The 17,339-nt window shown below is 37.8% G+C and overlaps 1 protein-coding gene across 4 annotated transcripts in view; it reads left to right on the top strand.

The window, feature by feature from the left end:
• The window catches only part of USP22 (ubiquitin specific peptidase 22), a 110,856-nt gene that overhangs the window by 34,550 nt on the left and 58,967 nt on the right, over positions 1-17,339 (top strand). For all 4 annotated transcript variants that reach the window (XM_061993271.1, XM_061993272.1, XM_061993269.1 and 1 more), the window contains exon 2: positions 5,961-6,093. In XM_061993271.1, coding sequence (XP_061849255.1) covers positions 5,961-6,093 — 133 coding nt within the window. The remainder of the gene's footprint in view (positions 1-5,960; positions 6,094-17,339) is intronic.

Here is a 17,339-nt window from a genome sequence, read left to right on the forward strand (position 1 = left end):
TTTTGGTGGTGGTTTTCGTGTTTTCTCATTTCTGCTGTCAAACTAATGAACACTGCAAACTTTTAAACTAGTCTCTTAACTTCTGTTCATACGTCTGTAAGGGATTAGGAATTGAAGAAAGCAGAGTATTATTGTGAGTGCTGTCACAAGTTCCAAAGGCTCTGAGCAAGTGGATCCTCATTTGCTTTCTCCTACTTGCCACTCCTACTAGTCTATGGAAGCATCTCTGAAAAAGGGGGAGAGACTTGAAAGGATGTATTTATTTATCTTATATCTAGCTTTAACTCCAAGCAAGTTTGAACACAGAAACATAACATTGGAACAGGAGAGAAAATACTGAGAAATTTAGATACTTTGCTTCCAGTTGTCTCATAGCACTGCTAAATTTTGCCTCTTGACTACAGGGCTAGCAGCTTTTCCTGCCTAAGTACCTGCTGTAGAACAGGTTTATCAATTTCTCTCAGAAATCCTACCTGAAAATTCAACAGCCAGGAGTGGCACTCCTCAGAGTCACCTTGTGCAGTCCCTTTATATTCTCCCTTGTAAGGAACAGTTTGTCAGAGCTGAAGTAACTGCTTCTGGAGCACAAATGGCTTCTCTGTAACTGGTTTAGGCCCATCTAGGAACAAAGGACCATAAGTACCAAGGTCCTTTGGAACTCTCTAAGAACAGGGAGGGCTCAGTTGCCACTTATGGTCCCAGACAAAACAGACAGGACTACTCAATTTGGGGAAGACAACAAAAAATAATTTAATCCACCCTCAACCAAAAATATAACAACAAAAAACAACACAGAGTAGTATGATGATGAAGAGCATGACCAGCCCGTTAAGACCACCTTCCCCCCACCTCTCCCCTCTTCCCAGACTCAGTGCTTGCAGGCTCTCCAGCACGGACTGCAGCATGGCAGCGTCCTTAGACAGTCTCCTGCCTGTTGAGATGCACTTATCTGGAGCTGTTGGTGACTCTCAATCCTACCATTGTCCTCCATGAGTTGCAGGGAGACAGCCTATGTTCTCATCATGGGCTGCAGGGCACTTTCCAGTCCACTGTTCCTCCTTCTTTTCTCCTTTTCTGTCTGTGGTGTCTATATTGTCACCTTCATCATGTACCACTCCTCCACCTCCTCTTCCAGCTCAGATTTCCCTTCTTAAATAATGATCACAGAGGCATCAGATTGGCCCAGCAGGGCCAGAGGTAGGTCCACTTCAGAGCAGGGGGATGTTTAGAGACCAACACTGCAACCCTATCACCCTGTTACCAAGCAAAAAGCAGCTCCACACACAAACCCATGACAGTAACAAAGCAGATTATGGTGACAAAGTTCTATATGGAGGGAGGATTTCTCATGCACACCCATATTCTTTAGGTAGGCACATTTAAAGCTTCATAGAAAACACCATAATCTGAGAGTAAAGGTTTTTTTCTGACGTATTGGACTTTTTGGCTGGAAAATGAAGCGTTACCCCTTCTGAGTTATTAGATGATAATGCATCAGAAAATGAATTGTTTTCTCCTTTTGTTCCTGATGTGTATAAATAATATCTATTTTATATATTTTTAAAAACCCTTTAAAAGGTGGAGAATGTGTTGGGAGACTTTTATTTTCTGAGAGCTAAGAATTTGTAGGTGACAAAACACTTGCAGGGATCTATAGCTAGTACATCTGCATTAAGAATACCTTAACAATCTGCTGCTTTGTCACTTGTGAATATGTACAGTGTGGCAACACCTCCCTTATGATCATTTAACCTCCCAGGCCTCCCACGGTCTTGTTAGTGTTACCTAGTTCATCTTTTTCCCCTAACCTTTGTGGCGAATGTGGTTTGCAGACTGTGAATAGTAGGAGGTCTTTGGCTTACAAGCTTGTAACTGACAACGACTCTATTCTGAAAGTTCTTTGATATATTTGGTGTGAGCATAAGAAGCAAGGCTCCTTAGGTACCCTAGTAAAGAACTTCTTTAAAAGACATTTGCCTCTCATACACAATTAAAAACAAAAAAAGAGTTTCTAAAGCTATATTTTAAATAGTTGGAAATCGGGATGGGTGGTTTGCAGTAGCTAAGGTCCATTGGAGGCCTCATCCTTTGTCTGTGTAGTTTGCTTTGCAGGGGTGGTGTATCACTACTTGAAACTGCCATTCATTAATTTGAGGAGCCAATATTATATGAAGTTGAAACAGGTTTATAGGGTTTTGGAACAACTAATGCTATGATGCCCAGCGAGACCTTCTTGCTTTAGGTGTAGCCTGAGCTGGCCCAGGGAAGGAGAGAGAATGGGAACTGTCAGACAGAGAACTGCTAGGGTAAAACAACAGCAGCTGGATGTGTTCATCTTCTCCACCATTGGAAACATTAGCAGTCTAGTTTTTGACCTACTGATGCCTGCAGCTTTCTTTTTAACTCATTTCATGTTGTAACTACTACCAATATTATGAGCAGGTAGTTTTTTGGAGATGGACTGTACTGATGTATGTTACAGGTTACTATAACCAGTTCCTCTTGTGTGTTATCTACTAGTTTATAAATCCTTAGTTGCAAGGCTATTTAAACCTCCTTTAAAGAAGGTACTATTGCTGAGAGTCGGAGTCTGTGGGTTACTACTGTCATAGTAGCAATAAAGGAGATCCGTAGAAGAAAAAAAGGACTGAAGAAGGAATTGGCATATTAAATATTGTTCACTTCTGCAGCACCAGAAGTGTTGTCAGTTACTGTGTATGTGTGTGTGTGCATATACTGTTTATATGTGTAGGACCATTCTTTCCAGTTTTCTGTCATTCAAAAAAACTGATTATAACCTTGCAGAAGGAAAATGCTCAGAGCCTCTTCTGATTTATGTGTGAGCAAAATGAAAAGGGACAGAGGTTCAGAGTGAACTGAAGAAAGACTGACTGGGCACGTAAGATGAGAAGCTAAGAGTGTCAAGAGAGAATAGGGTTAAAGATGGAGACTGGAGTTCCTGAGGTTGAAGAGAATAGAGGAGAGAAACAAGTAGTGAATAGAATGAAATTATTAGGGGAGCAGAATGATAATGCAAAAGAGACTCTGTGTCTTAGGATAAGGAAGGGTGCTCTTACGTAGCAGAGAAAAAGTGACAGGTTGATTCTGCAGACAAAATGCTGGTTGAGCTCCCTAAAGCATCTAGACCATAAGGAAGACATAAGTTGCTTTTTAAAAAAGTTATCTTTGAAAGCTTGTGACTTTATGTATCCAACTGATTTTGATTACTCATTTGCAGTATTCTATTTCATCTTAGACTGTAGCCTCAAGAGATGTGAGGAGGGGTGGGAGTATTATGAAACAAAGTAATTCGATTGTTTGGGGTGTGGTAGGAGAGTGGCAGCTTTGCTTAACTGAGCAAATTGTTTAAAAGCACAGACAGATGAAGAGGATGCAGCTGATACATAAATAGCCACCATGGTTTTTGATACTGATTTCTTTCCTCACTCATATCTTTTAACCTTGTTCTCTTACAATTTATCCTGAGATACACTGAACAAATAGAGGATCTGGTTAATATAGCTTCCTTGAAATAAATGATTGAACTAATTTATTTTACATTCTTCAATTTATCTTAATTTTCACTGAAATAAAAACATTTGAGGTATGAATTTTCTACCTTTTAGCCTAAAATGATTTTGTTACATGCTTGTTATATGATCTGTTTAAAATAATATTTAGTGCAAAAAGATTTATTTTTAGCTGGCTAAGTAAAACAGCTAGTTGCTGGAGTTGTTGTCATAGCAGCAATCTTAACAGATAGGCTGATCCTATTTAGCTTTTGCAGCCAAAGAGCGACCGTTAGGCAACAGTTTGACAGTTCTGCAGTATTTTTCTAAAGATGGAAATTGTGCTGGTGGTGGTGAATTTTTTTTGGTCCTACTTTAAAATATTTCTTTCTGTAGGTGTGTGGAGTTTGATTCAACTGGTCTATTTTCATCTAGCAGAACTTAGGAGAACTTCGAATACACAACATATGATATTCAGGATTTAAGTCTTAATTTGTAGAAGCTTGAAAATAAATTACTCAGTGCAGCATATTGCAAGCTGCTTTGTTGATGATTTTTTTTTTTTAACAGCCATAAGTATTCTTTAAGAAAAATGCCAGACTGGAGAGCAGGATTGAGCATGATTTATTCAGCATTAATTTTAAGTTGTTGCAGACTGGGCAAATATCACTGAACTTTGGGTGTTATTTTTGAAGAAGTGCACTGCCTGGGTTACATGGATAGCTTAGTATTTTAGTATTCATATTCTTATATTTTTAATATGAAGATAAAAGGTTGCTTCTATATTGACCAGGAAAGGAATATTCTTTTCACACTAGTCTTTAAAATAAAGCATACCTCTGAATGATCTCCGTAACTCTGAGCCGTTACAGAAGTTCAGTTACTCTTAAAAATTATGTCTGAATGCAGTTGCTGGTGTCTGAGATGAAAAGTGAATTTTCTGTGAGCATTTTCTTGCCTGTATCTTTCAGATGGTATTGGACCTTAATTGTCTTTTCATGTTGTTGACCAAGAGACATATCCCTCAAACTCTCTGAAGCCTCTTACTAGACAAACTAAGTATTTGTTGATGTATCTGAGTTTAATGCTAAGAGAAGGTTTGAGGTGTTGTTGATTTAGAGTGCTTCAGATGTCTGAGAGCTAAAAATTCTACTTAACCTTCTAATTGCTTTTTTCTTCAGGTTTGCTTGTTAAAATGTATTGTTATCATGGGAATGCAAATCATCATGTCAGGCTTATGTGCTCAATTTCCAATGAATCATGGTAACTTTCATCACATACCTCCCCACTCTGAGTTGCTCTGGGGAACAGTCAGCTTTCTGAAGCTGTTTCAAAGCAGAGCACTGTCTGACAGTGACAAAAGTGCCTTCTGTAACTTTGAGGATACAGGTTTGACACTGCACCACTGTTCTGTGGACTGGTATAGGGAAATCAAATGAATGCATCTGGTAGAATCTCGTGGTAGAGAAATGCAATGCAATGCAACACACCTGTAAACTTTGTAATGTTCAAGTTACAGCTACGGGTAGGTCAAGGGCCTTGGTGCTGTGAAAAAGCAGAGTTCATGCTGTGGTTCCACCACCCAAAACTGCCTCTTTGTCCTTTTTGTGTTCTTGCGGGGCATCTGCCTTCTTTGACTTCTGCTGTCATTCTGAGTCTTCATCTCCTCCATTCCTCCAAACTTACCTGACAAAAGACTAGTTTTAGTCTAGCTTCAACTTCCAGGTTAGGAAGCTGAACCAGCTCATGGAAGGGGCTGTTGAACAGCACAGCCCATTGCTTCAAGATAGGGACTGTGAGTGGGGAGCAATTCTGAAGAACTGAGCAAGAACAAATTCTAGACCTCACTGCCCTGGCAGTCAGTATCTCTGCTGCTGGAATGTTAAGTCTGTGCTACACTAGCCATAATGACCAAAGATTTTGCACCACCAGTGAATGTTTGCGTGGCTCTTAGTGAGCTGATGGAACAACTAGTTGAGGTTAATTTGGAGGGCAGTGGCAGATTTATTTCACACATCCCTTTCTCCTGACTTGCATTTGTGGTGCAGGTCATTTTGCTGATATGTGGTTGTTATGGGAACAAAAATACCCAGGTGGAGTGAGGGAATGGTAGCACTGTTCGTGTATTTTAGCAGCAGTTCCTGTTTACCTCTGCTTGGAGTGTTCTTAAACCATAGGCTGAGAGTTGTAAAGGGATGGATTGACTGTTATCTGCCCTCGGATATGACCTGTTGCTTATCAAGAGTTGGAAATGTTTTGGATAAATGGAAGAGTTAATAGGTCTATGCGGTGGTTTTGTCACATGGGAGCTGACCTATTTCCCCTGTTGGTCTGCAGCACTCGGAAAGCACCAAGTGAAAAGGAAAACTAGTGGCTAGATGTATGTTCGTAAACATGGAGATACTGGGAGATAATTTTGTCACTCATTCTGTGTCTGTTTCTCTATTTCAGGCAAAGTCGTGCATTTGTCATATGTGCGGTGCCCACCTGAACAGACTCCACTCTTGCCTCTACTGTGTCTTCTTTGGCTGTTTTACAAAGAAACATATTCACGAGCACGCAAAGACAAAGCGACACAATTTAGGTAAGCTGCCATCCTGATAGACTCACCAGTGCTTTTTAACTCGCTCCATTGTCCTTGTCGATTCTAGGCCTGTATAAGGTGATATTTTCTTGTAGCTACCTCATTACACAGGGAGATCAATTTTCTGAGTGTTTTGGGTTAGTTTAGTGGCATTATTTTAAACTTGGTACTTAAGCTTTCTCCTCATCACAGGTAAGTGTTTATTCACAACTTAAAATCTGAATTTTTACTGTTTATTATTTTACTATTTATGAATCAGTCACATATGGGGAAAAATAATAAAAATGTGTGTAAGCAGATTTTTATTTTTTTAAATGTGAAAAATGGTGAGTTTAGTGCCTGGAACTAGAACATTTATTCCAGTGAAGGTTTTTTTAGGAGGTCATATTCACTTTTTTTTTGTTGTTCTAACTAAGGTAAGAAAACATCATTCCTATCACAAAGAAGACTAATCAAATAATAATAAGAATTATTTAAACTTTTAAAGTTCTGCTGTTTTTATTATTTTCTTTTTTTCTCTTGTCTTGGCTCTTGTTTCCAGTGGGGTAGTAACCTAAGTATAAGAAAACAGTTTAACTGATATGGATTGTCTTTGCCTCAACGGCCTCAAAAACATTGGTAAAGCTCAAAAAAGTTCTTCTGTCATTTTTAGTCCTGTATAATATTCAAACCCAAAAGCATTCAGTTTTGTTTTAAATTAGTTATTACTTATGGTTTAGTACATTTTATAGTTATAATGCAACACCTTGATAATTTTATATTAAGATTCTGATTGTGTGTGGAAATGGATGTACACAACTTGTGTACGACAGCTTTTTTTTATTCAAATGAAGATGCATTCTTTGTGATGTAGGAAACAGCAAAAATGCATCATTTCATGGAATAAATTTTTTCATGTCCAGTATGGCCACCATTCCCGTGTATCCTAAGTGCTTATGGAACAAACTGTCTTTATTTTCCATGAAGATAAAGATGCTCCAGAGATCCAATGGTGCTGTGTATTCCTGTGCTTAAGAAATGGGCGTGTAAGCTTACTATTTATGGAAGAGATTACTTAAACCAGCAAATCACTATAGTTTCTTCCTCCATATGTATCAAGAAAGAAAAAAAACTTAGGCTCTGTAGTGGTATAGCTTAGGTTTGTAAGTGCCCTGGAAAATAGACAAGAGGAAAATAGTAGCAGGTATCTGAGATGTTTATGAAATTGCTAGACTTTGAGAGTGACATGACCAGAATTCTTGAAGTCAAAGTTGGCAGCAATGTTCACTGGAAACTGAAGCACAGATAACTGTACTTCTGATGAGAAATTCAGGGAAAAAAAAAGAATTGTACTAGTATGAGAAGTTGGTAAGTGCTGATAAGGCCAACTCTGGAATCCCATGTCCAGTTCTGTGCTAGCTGGAAAGAAATTGGAGCTACTGGAGAGAGTCTAGCAAAGGGCAGGAAAGATGATGGAGGCACTGGAACTACTTTATGAGGAAAGGCTGAGAGCACTGTGGCTGTTCAGCTTACAACAGAGATGTTTCAGGGATCTCATTGGTGTGTACAATGTACAGGTGGAGTCAGGCTCTTTTCAGATGTGTCCGGTGACTCTACAAGTGGTGGGGAGCACAAAATGAAAAACAGCCGGTTCTGTCTGGTCATTAGGGAACATATTTTTACTGTGAGAGGGACCAAGGTCTGGAACAGGTTGCCCTGAGAGGTTGTGGAGTGTCCTTGGAGATAATTCAAAAGCTGTCTGGACATGGTCCTAGGCAAGCTGCTCTGAGCAGGGAAGTTGGACAAGGTGACTGCCAGACGTCCCTGCCAATCTCAGCCATTCTTTGAAAATTGAAAAGACCCAAACCAACACTGTACTACAGGTTTTTTATTGCTTTTTACAAGGTATAATCTCAAAGTCAGTTTGTTAGGTTAAATTATTTGGGAATCTTTACCAATGCAGAAGTGCAAATTAGGTAAACTCTTGTACTAAGGATTTTTGATGAAGTGTATATATGTATTAAAAAAACCTTTGTGCCAATGTAAGTTTATAGCCCGAGTTAAGGTTTAAAAAAACTGTGCTATATTGAGACTGTGAACAGTATTTGCCTGTTTATCTGTGGATACTGTGTAAGCACTGTAATATTTTTACCACTAAACTCACCATATTTATGGAGAGCCTTTAAAAAGAGCTTTATAATTGCACATACTGTGAGTTGCTGATTATCCACATATTTGGGAAGCCTAAATTCCTCAGGCTAATTTTTGTGCAAGGTAGAATTTACTGTTGTTTGCTGTGATGAAGTGTCTTCTGTTTCCGTAAAGGAAAAACAAAACTGGATAGTGGAGGTAGATTCGTTGAAGATGCACTCTTGCTTAAAGACTGTTGCAGTTATTGTTATAATTATCAGTAATAGTATATAGATAATTAAGAACAAATTGGATAACGTAGTTCCCAAAAGGAATAGCTTTCAGATAAAAAGGACAAAAGTTAATTGTACAAGCCAAAATACAGAGTACAGTATTGTATCATCCCCAAAAGGATTCTTTTTCAGCTAAATAGCATCTACTTGAAGCACAAATACACATCATGTGAAGACTGAACTATTGACTTCTTGATTTCTAGTTTTGGAGATTCCTTTTCTCTTTTTTTACGTGTGTTTTGGTGTTTTAATTTCCAGCTGCATTTGAAATAAACTGTGAAAATATTTTTGTAGGTTCGCTAGTGCTTTTACTGCTGCAATTTTCATTGAGGAAATAGCATCAGATAGGCAAAAACAAGTTAAGTGCTTTAAAATTTCAAAACGAACAGGAATTATTTTAAAACACTTGGTGACTTTTTGCTGAGCCAACATCAGTCTCCATGGAGACTAGCAAGAACTGCACACTTAATCACAGTTCTAAGAAACAGCATAGATTTCAGCTGTAACAGCTGTTTGAGCACTGAAAATGATGTTTTTGCTGCTAACTGCTGTATATTTCTGGAGTCTTCAGGATCATAGTCCAGAGTGTTCTTAAAATACATCCCTTGTTATCTCTGCTTCACTGAGCAATATAGATTACATAGTCCTACTCACACTCTGACCTTATAATGATACCAGTGCTCTTGTATCTACTGCCCATCCAATGCATGTTAATAGCACAGTACTTATTTTAGTTTTTTGAGTTGTAGATGTGGATGACAGGTAGATGAAGCAAGATTCAGCTATATAAGCATGTCTTCAAATTTTTTGTGTTGCACAGCCTCCGTTAGTAGGTCACCATGGTAGACTGGTCTTTCCACTGTCTTGGGAGTTATTAATGCAATGTAAACTTCATATAGGTGTGAAAACCTTTAGAAAAGACTAGGTAAGACTGACATTTCCAAGACACTAAAGACTTTGGAGTATTCAAAGTAGCCTTTTCCTCCTCTGTTTCAGTCCTATGTAGGCATCCTTCATCCCCTCTCCAAATGCATGAAAATGGTATCGTTTATAAACCTCCATGGGTATGTCCCAGGACTGCTCAGATATGATGTCTCAAAACTCCTTCACACAGTATGAATTGTCAGGAGCAGATAAGACAGGATTCTCTGTCTATACCCTCCTTGAGAATTGTAAGGTACTTAATCAAAGTCACTGTAATAGACATCTAATTATAGATGCTACAGATCTGAAACCCAGCAGCCTAAGCAAAGTGCTGTCTTAGCTAGTGGACATTGCTGCTTCAGGAAATAGTTTCTGCTGTTGCAATTTTAGTTGTATAGAATCCTTAATTTTTCTTTTTCCTCTCTTTTCCCAATTTCATACAACATATTTTGCTTCTTTGAAGTGCTTGGCTGAAGTTGTGTGACAAATATCCATTCTTCTACCAGGCAGTGTTCAACAGAGGTAGCTTAGAGGACAGGCAGCAATATAGTAATTATGCATTTTTTTCCATTTTTCTTCTACTTGGCTCTTCAAAAACTTTCTGAACAGGACATTGCTTCTAGGTGCTTATGTTCCAGTAGTTGCTGCTTTCCTATCGAGCAGTGAAGCCTGATTCCACAATGAGCAAAGGCAACAAATTCCATGTTTTTTCTGAGCCATATTAAAAATGCATTATTTTTTTTTTTTCTTGTTTGCTTTGTAATGAGCCTTGTCACTTTTCTCCTTATTTCTTTTGAGAAAAGTTGAGTAAGAAGGCCTTATTTATCTCTTCTGGGATTCTTGACCTTTTTGACTTTGTCAGATGTTTCCTTTTTCCAACATTTAGGATCCTGGACTATTCTTAACTATTCTTACTGAAATTGCTGCATGATTCTCAAAATCCTCACCATACCTTATTTTTTAAGTTCTAATGTATCCATCTGTAGTGACAACTCTTGGGATAAATACAGTTTACTAATGTCTTGTATTCTTAGTTTTAATACCTCCATGAATTGTATTTTGTGTTTCTTAATATACTATTCAACATTGAGCTAATGTTATTTGAGAATTAAACTCAGTGACTCCAAAATTTCTCTGCCAATTGACAGTTGTTACTCATCTGCTACCTTAGTGATTAGAGTTTCGCTCTTGGTGGTATTGCCTGTTTGCTAAGTATCTTGGAATGCTTCTGGAGCTTTTTGCATGCTTCAAATTTGATGATTCTAAATGAATGTCTGCCATCAGCATACTTTGTCATCTTCCTATGTAATCTTTCCAAATCAGGTTCCAGCAGCTGGGGAATCAGCTGTTGGTTTCTTCCATGTAGAAACTGATGGTCCCTTCCTTATCTCTCCTACAGTTGCCTGGTGAAGGAAAATACATAGTAAATTAGTCCCAGAGTAGCAGGAACAAGAAGATGACTGTGAACAGTAGCTCTAAAAGAAAGGTTGATGCTGTAGAGAGAGTTCATCTCAAAACCATAGCAGTGATTCTTTTAACATTTCACAGTTGGGACTGAAAAATCTTAGGCAGACACCAAATGAACTTTTAATGTTCTCTCTGAGTGAATATTTTTTTTCTTCTGTTATGTAATGATTAAAACCTTTTCTTTTTCTTTGGGTATCATATGAGCAAATAAAATTTATGATTTGAGTGGAGTATTTATGTAAACTTGCTTATGAGTTTTCCCCTATATGCTTTTAAAATATTTTATTTTTTTTCCCTTGTGCATATATATTTTTATACACACACACACACGAAGTTAGCTGCAAGAAAAAAGACTTGTATGAGGCTTAGGAAAGTATGGTACAGATTGCCATTCTGAGTTAGATTAGTTCAGTTATGATATCAAAGTTCCATGCAGAACTATTTAAATTCCTTGGTAAGGAGCCAACTCATGCATTTCCATGGTACTCTTCTATCAGAAATGCACTCTACACATGAACAGTATCTCTGAAACAGCACAGAATGCAGTTTTTAGTCTTGGTCTGCTCTCAGGCTCTGTTCTCAGGTTAAAGAATAGAGGTAGGTGAAATCGCAGGACTGAGGTTCAGTAGTTAAAAGACTAAACAAGAAACAGTTGGAAGACTGAAGTACCGTGCCAGTTGATTTCAGAATTAGTCCTGATAGAGTACATTCATTATTTATTAGATCACAGACTGTTGAGGAATTGGTTTTTTTCTGAGTATATGCTGATGTAAGGTTCAGTCCAATAAATACATTTGTGGTGAGAGGAACTGGGTGGGTGAGCATAATAATAATGATCATAGATTAAGCTGAAGATTTTTTTGATAGAATTCATAAATCTTCTATTTTGTCTAAAAAACATAACTTTTTTTACTCTTAATTCAGAGGAAACACGACAAAAACTGGTTTCTATACTTGAAGGTGGTTGAAAGTGAAAAATCTGGCTACTGCTGTTAATGCATACATGTCTGAAATTTAATATGTAGAAACAAAACATATCTAAAGGAGTGACAGTACAAGTTGTCTAATTTTCATTTGAATTGGAAGGTATTGACTGTAGTGTTAATTCTGCATGATGACAACAGAGTTGAATTCTTTTGTAAACAGTTTAAGACTTTCATTATATTCTGTGTGGAAGGGGCAATTAAAGCAATTCCCAGCACAGTGTATGTCAGTGCTAGAGTAGCAATTTGGTTTTTCCTTTTGCATCTGCACTCAGAAAAGAGTAGAAAAGGTCACCTGGGCATTTTACCAGCCTCTTGATTTGTCTTCTAATGTTTTTCTTGGTGATGATGTGGAGAAAAAAATCTGTTACGGAGATGAAGGCAAATGTGAAAGAGTATATACAGTGTTTTACAATTCTGTTAGAGGTGGATTGTGTCTGACTAATAGGTGTTTTTGATAACAGAACTGATGATTTTCCTATAAAAAGGAAATATACTGGACCTAATTTGTCTAGATCTAGTGAAGAATTTGGCATTTTGCTCCTTCAGAACTTATTACCTGAGGTAGGAGTGATAAGGATTAACATAAGAATTGTGGTGTACATGAGACAGGATAAAGGTGAATAAACTAAAAGCAGAATGTGTAGGATGCATGGCCTTTACTAGCAGACCCAGTCCTGGCTTGCTGCTGCTTTCTAGTAATTGAAGGAAGGGAATTACATCTGTATATGAAATTCATGGCGGTCACACAGTTCAGAGGTATTGCTTATAGTGAGGAGGGCTTATGTAGTCCTGTGATAAGAACTAAATAACTTCATTGACTACAGTAATAAAAATGTAATACAATTTGATAAACTAAAAACTCTTTATATGTCAACATAATATCCTTTTGGTGTCAACCAGAGGACCATTGATTGGAAGTGGAGAAGGAGGAGGAAGAAAGCATTTTGGATATACAGGTTAGCTGTAGGGTAGGGCTTTGAACCTCCGATATTCCTCACAGACATTAAAAATACCTGTTCTTATGGGATGTATTGTGCAAAGTATTGCAGGCAGATTCTCATTTGCTTCTGTAATGCACATCATAGTATGACGTTCCTACAGCTTAGCTTATATTGTGAGACAGACTGAACTCATAAGAAGGCAGCAAGCATTTGTCCATCACAATTGTCTTCTGCCAGAAGCTGCTTTGGTAAGTGCAGGTAGTTATGAACTCCTTGCAAACTGTCTCTCAAAAGCTTCTCTTAGTTTAAAAAATGACTCATGGAGAGTTCTCTGTATGCTGGAATACTTATAGCCCTCTGAAAGCCAATCTTTTGAATATTTATCTGCATATTGCCAGCTCTGCATGCGTCTGTCCCAGACCGAACTGCTAACTTCTGTGCAGTTCTTAATCTTAACACTGCTTTTATTGGAAGTGGTGTTTTGAGGCAAGTCTTTGTTGTTGATTAAATGAGAGTACACAGATGAGTACAAGCAGTTTGCACTGTGTCAAGTGGAGCAGCATAAAACTTGATGTCTGTGATTTGGGGACTCTGCCTCCAAACTTTGAGGAAAAAAACCTCAATGTTATGTAGAGCGTATTTAACAATTTATTTAGCAATTTCTGTCCTTTAAACCTGAATAATATTTTATGGGATCATGAAAAGGTACTGCAGGCAGGAGAATTTCATTGTTTTCGGTTTTCAAAAGTTTGCTGCAAATGAGGGGAAGTGTTGAAGGTTGTAGGGTCAGAGAAGGGCAAGGAGAATATTGACAAAAGGCAAAATACTAAGTGCAAGACAACTTAAATATAGGCATGCTACAGACTCGGCTGTAGTATGTTGGGTGCATGCACACAGATGTACATAGTGCATATGTGTATGATACATGTATTTCCAAATGAGGCCAAGGAGCAGAAGTCAATATTCGCTTCATAAGAAATTAACATAAAATGTTTCAGCACACCATGGCTCCTCTAAATTAACAAAGACATTTTTCTATCTAAAATCCATAGGGATACTAGGACATTTTACCCACATTACCTTCATCTTGTCTTTGCTGATTTGAATTTGCATGCTGATGTTGGGTGACACCCTAAACTATCATAGTCAAGTGTACAGCATAGAGACTAGTAGTTTTGTTTAAGTGGTTTGTAGGGTAATACTGGGTACCTGCTGAGTTTGGATTGCAGGTAAATCATTCCATTTAAACACTGAAGTTCTAGATCCTTTGAGGAAGACCAAGACACATCTTGGAGATGTCAGAGCACAGCTCATGAAACCACTTCTTACCTGTTGGACGCTGGTTTTAAAGGAGGAAAATAAATACTTAAAGAATAGAATGGTTTTGTGTCAAGTATTGGGAGAAGACAATATCTTTCTCATCAATATTGAACCTGAGAAAGAAGAATAATTCTGAGCTGTGGCCATTGTTTATAATGTGTATGAAAAGATTGGATATCTGATGCTGCATTTTTGGCAACAAAACATTTGGCCTTTGGATTTCTTTTTTTTTTTTTTTTTTCTCTGAACCAAGTACCTACAATTCTCAGTGGTTTCAGTGGGAGCTCAGTGGGTCACTATTTAGCAGGACTAGCCTGTCCTTGTCTTCTCTTTTTCTTTTTTTAAAAAATCTGTGACTAGGAGAATGGATCAAGCTGTGATCACCATGAAATAGGCTGAGAGTATAATGGAAAAGAATTAATAGCCTTTAATGTGTTTGTTTGCTAGTTCCTGGCCATGCCTGAAGTATGTAAGTTGATTGATGCAACAAATAAGTCTGCTAGTGTGCTTTGGCCTGTTTAGGGTTTGGTTTTTTTTTCCTTACTCATGTTAGTAAGATTTTACTACTCATATCAGTATACCATAACATCTTATCAGTTTAGGAATTTAGAACCTGTGATGCAGGTTCTGGGTACCAGGAAAACAGGAGTAAGGCAATCAGATGCTTGTTTTGTACTAATATGTATGTCAGATACAAGACCAAGTAGAGAGCTGGCTGAAGTTGAACAAATCCATTTTTGTGAACTTGAGACTATTATCTGAAACTAGTTTAATGATTAACACTTAACATGAGAAGTCAGGGAGTATTAATTAAGATGCTGACTTAGAATACTGTCTAAAGGAATTACTAATTTAGTCTGCTTTGTTGGAAAAGTTGAACAAAATGTAGGTGACTTGCATAGGCTGAGTGTGTGCTGATTGCAGGTTGATAACTTGCCAAGATTGAGTCGCAGAAATTCACAGTGGAATTGGTATCAGTACAGGTACAAATTGACCTGGATTCTGAAATACTCTATGTTTTGTTCTACTTGAGTGCAACTAGTATTCCATTGAAGATAATGACAATACATGATTCACAAATATGTCATACCTGTTGGAAGACTTGTATATTATGATGAGCAATGTTCTGTTCACATGGGTCTTACAAAAACCAAACATATAGAAGTTTCTTAACTGGATGAGATGTGCACATGTGCACTCTGGATGTAGCAGCCTTCCTTGCTTTTTTACATATTGTTGTTATGTTCCTATCATCTCTAGCCTCTTAAAATTTTCACACGGATGTCAGTAGATGTATTTGTCAAAGTAAAGCACTTGAACTTAAAGCAAACACACACTTGTTTCCCAGGTGGAAAAATTGCAAACTTTTTGCTGCTTAAACTTAAACTTTAACCCCAATCTGTTCTCTTTTGAAACTTATTGTTGCTTGCACCGCTAGATAAAATGTGATAGATAAAATATCCTTCATTCCCACATGATCTTCTATGATGCCTCATTGTTTCTCTAGGCTGATGATTTTATTTTTAAATGAAAAACGAGATATCATTTCAATTTTTATCTTTTATTGCAGCTGATAAAGGGATATAAGGAAATGTGACCTTAAAATAAGGGTAGTGTATTGTCAGCACAGAAGATGTAAAAGCAAAGAAAAATGTTACATTCCAAGAGACTTTTGCATTCTTAAATTACTTTGTCTGTCATCCTCAAGTAGGTACTTGGAATTCCTGAAACAGGAATGGATAAAGTTTAATAGAATGACATTAGGATTCTTTTACATTTTTTTCTGGTTCTTTCCTATGAAAGAAAAAAAAGGATATTTCTCCTGAATGTATATAGATTTTTTTTTTCCAGTTAATCAATTTTGGATTAAGATAAAACTGAATGAAAATATATTTGGAGTTTATTAAGAAGATTGTGGCTAGCATGTTAAAGGAGGTTCTCTACTCTGACCTGTTGAGGCCACATCTGGAGTACTGTTTCCAGTTCTGGTCTCCCCAGCTCAAGAGGAGCAAAGAACAAACCCCAAAAAGTTCCACCTAAACATAAGGAAAACTTATTTACTTGCAAGAGTGAAGAAGCCCTGGTACAGGATGCCCAGGGAGGGTGTGAAGTTTCCTTCTCAGGAGGTTTTCTAAACGCACATGGATACATTCCTGTATGGCTTGATCTAGATAAACCTACTTCAGCAGGGAATTGGACAGTATTTTCTCTAGAGGTCCCTTCCAACCTCCACCTTTCTATGATTCCATGATTTCTACCCCCCTGAGACAGGGGTAGTACTAGTTTTAGGAAAAGCAGATGCTGGAAAGTAGGAGGAGCAGCTGTTCTAGAGGAGTTTACTAAAAGAGATGTCCATCATGAGGAACGTGGAGCATCATGGCAGAGCTTGTAGTGCATTAATCTGAAACCTCCAGGCATTGCTTCTAGGAGCGACCAAAGTTTTTATTTTCTCTTAGTTTTATGATACCAAATATTAATGGAATTTGTTACATGTGAGTTCTCATGTCATAGGTTTTTTGTTTTTTGTTTTTTTTAAACTGAAATTTGTAGCCATGTGTTTCAGTTTGCATAGAGCTTCACAGTGATTTAGTTCCCCCAACCCCCCAAGAAAATAGTCCTAGCCTGTTTGCTAACAATGAGATGAAATTTGTGCATGTGTATGTCCCAGTCCTTGGAGGTTTCAAGTTTTGTACAGACTTAGTCGTTTTGGTGTGGTGTAACTTCAGTTACTGCTGTCAAGTTGCTTGCTTTGGAAGAATTTCTGTCAGTAGGACAGTCCCTTCAATGGTTCCTCCCTTAGGAACACTCAGCCCAGAGCCTGTCAGGCCCTGCAGTCTGGCTCTGTGGGCACAGCGAAACAAGAGTGATGTGGTACTGAATATTTTGCGCTTCACCCTAAAGAAAACACTCTTTTCACCTCCAGATGACCTGAATAAGAAAGTTAGTCTATTTCAAGTGAAGAATTAAAATTACACTAATTTGAAACTTACAAACTTTCCTAATTCACTCTTTTTGTAGGATCTTGAAACTGAGCAGCTGTGTTTTGACTTTCATGAGAAACTCCTGCCCTTCCTGTGTGCTGTAACCAGGCCTCTCTGGCCACCTTGTCACTAGTGCTTGAGGTAGTTTGTCCAAAACCTGTTGCAGTCTTTTTAATAACTGTGTTTTAGGTATTGGCATATATACAACTGGATTCTTCACATGAG

This window comes from Colius striatus, chromosome 3 (assembly GCF_028858725.1).
Source record: "Colius striatus isolate bColStr4 chromosome 3, bColStr4.1.hap1, whole genome shotgun sequence".
Lineage (NCBI taxonomy): Eukaryota > Metazoa > Chordata > Aves > Coliiformes > Coliidae > Colius > Colius striatus.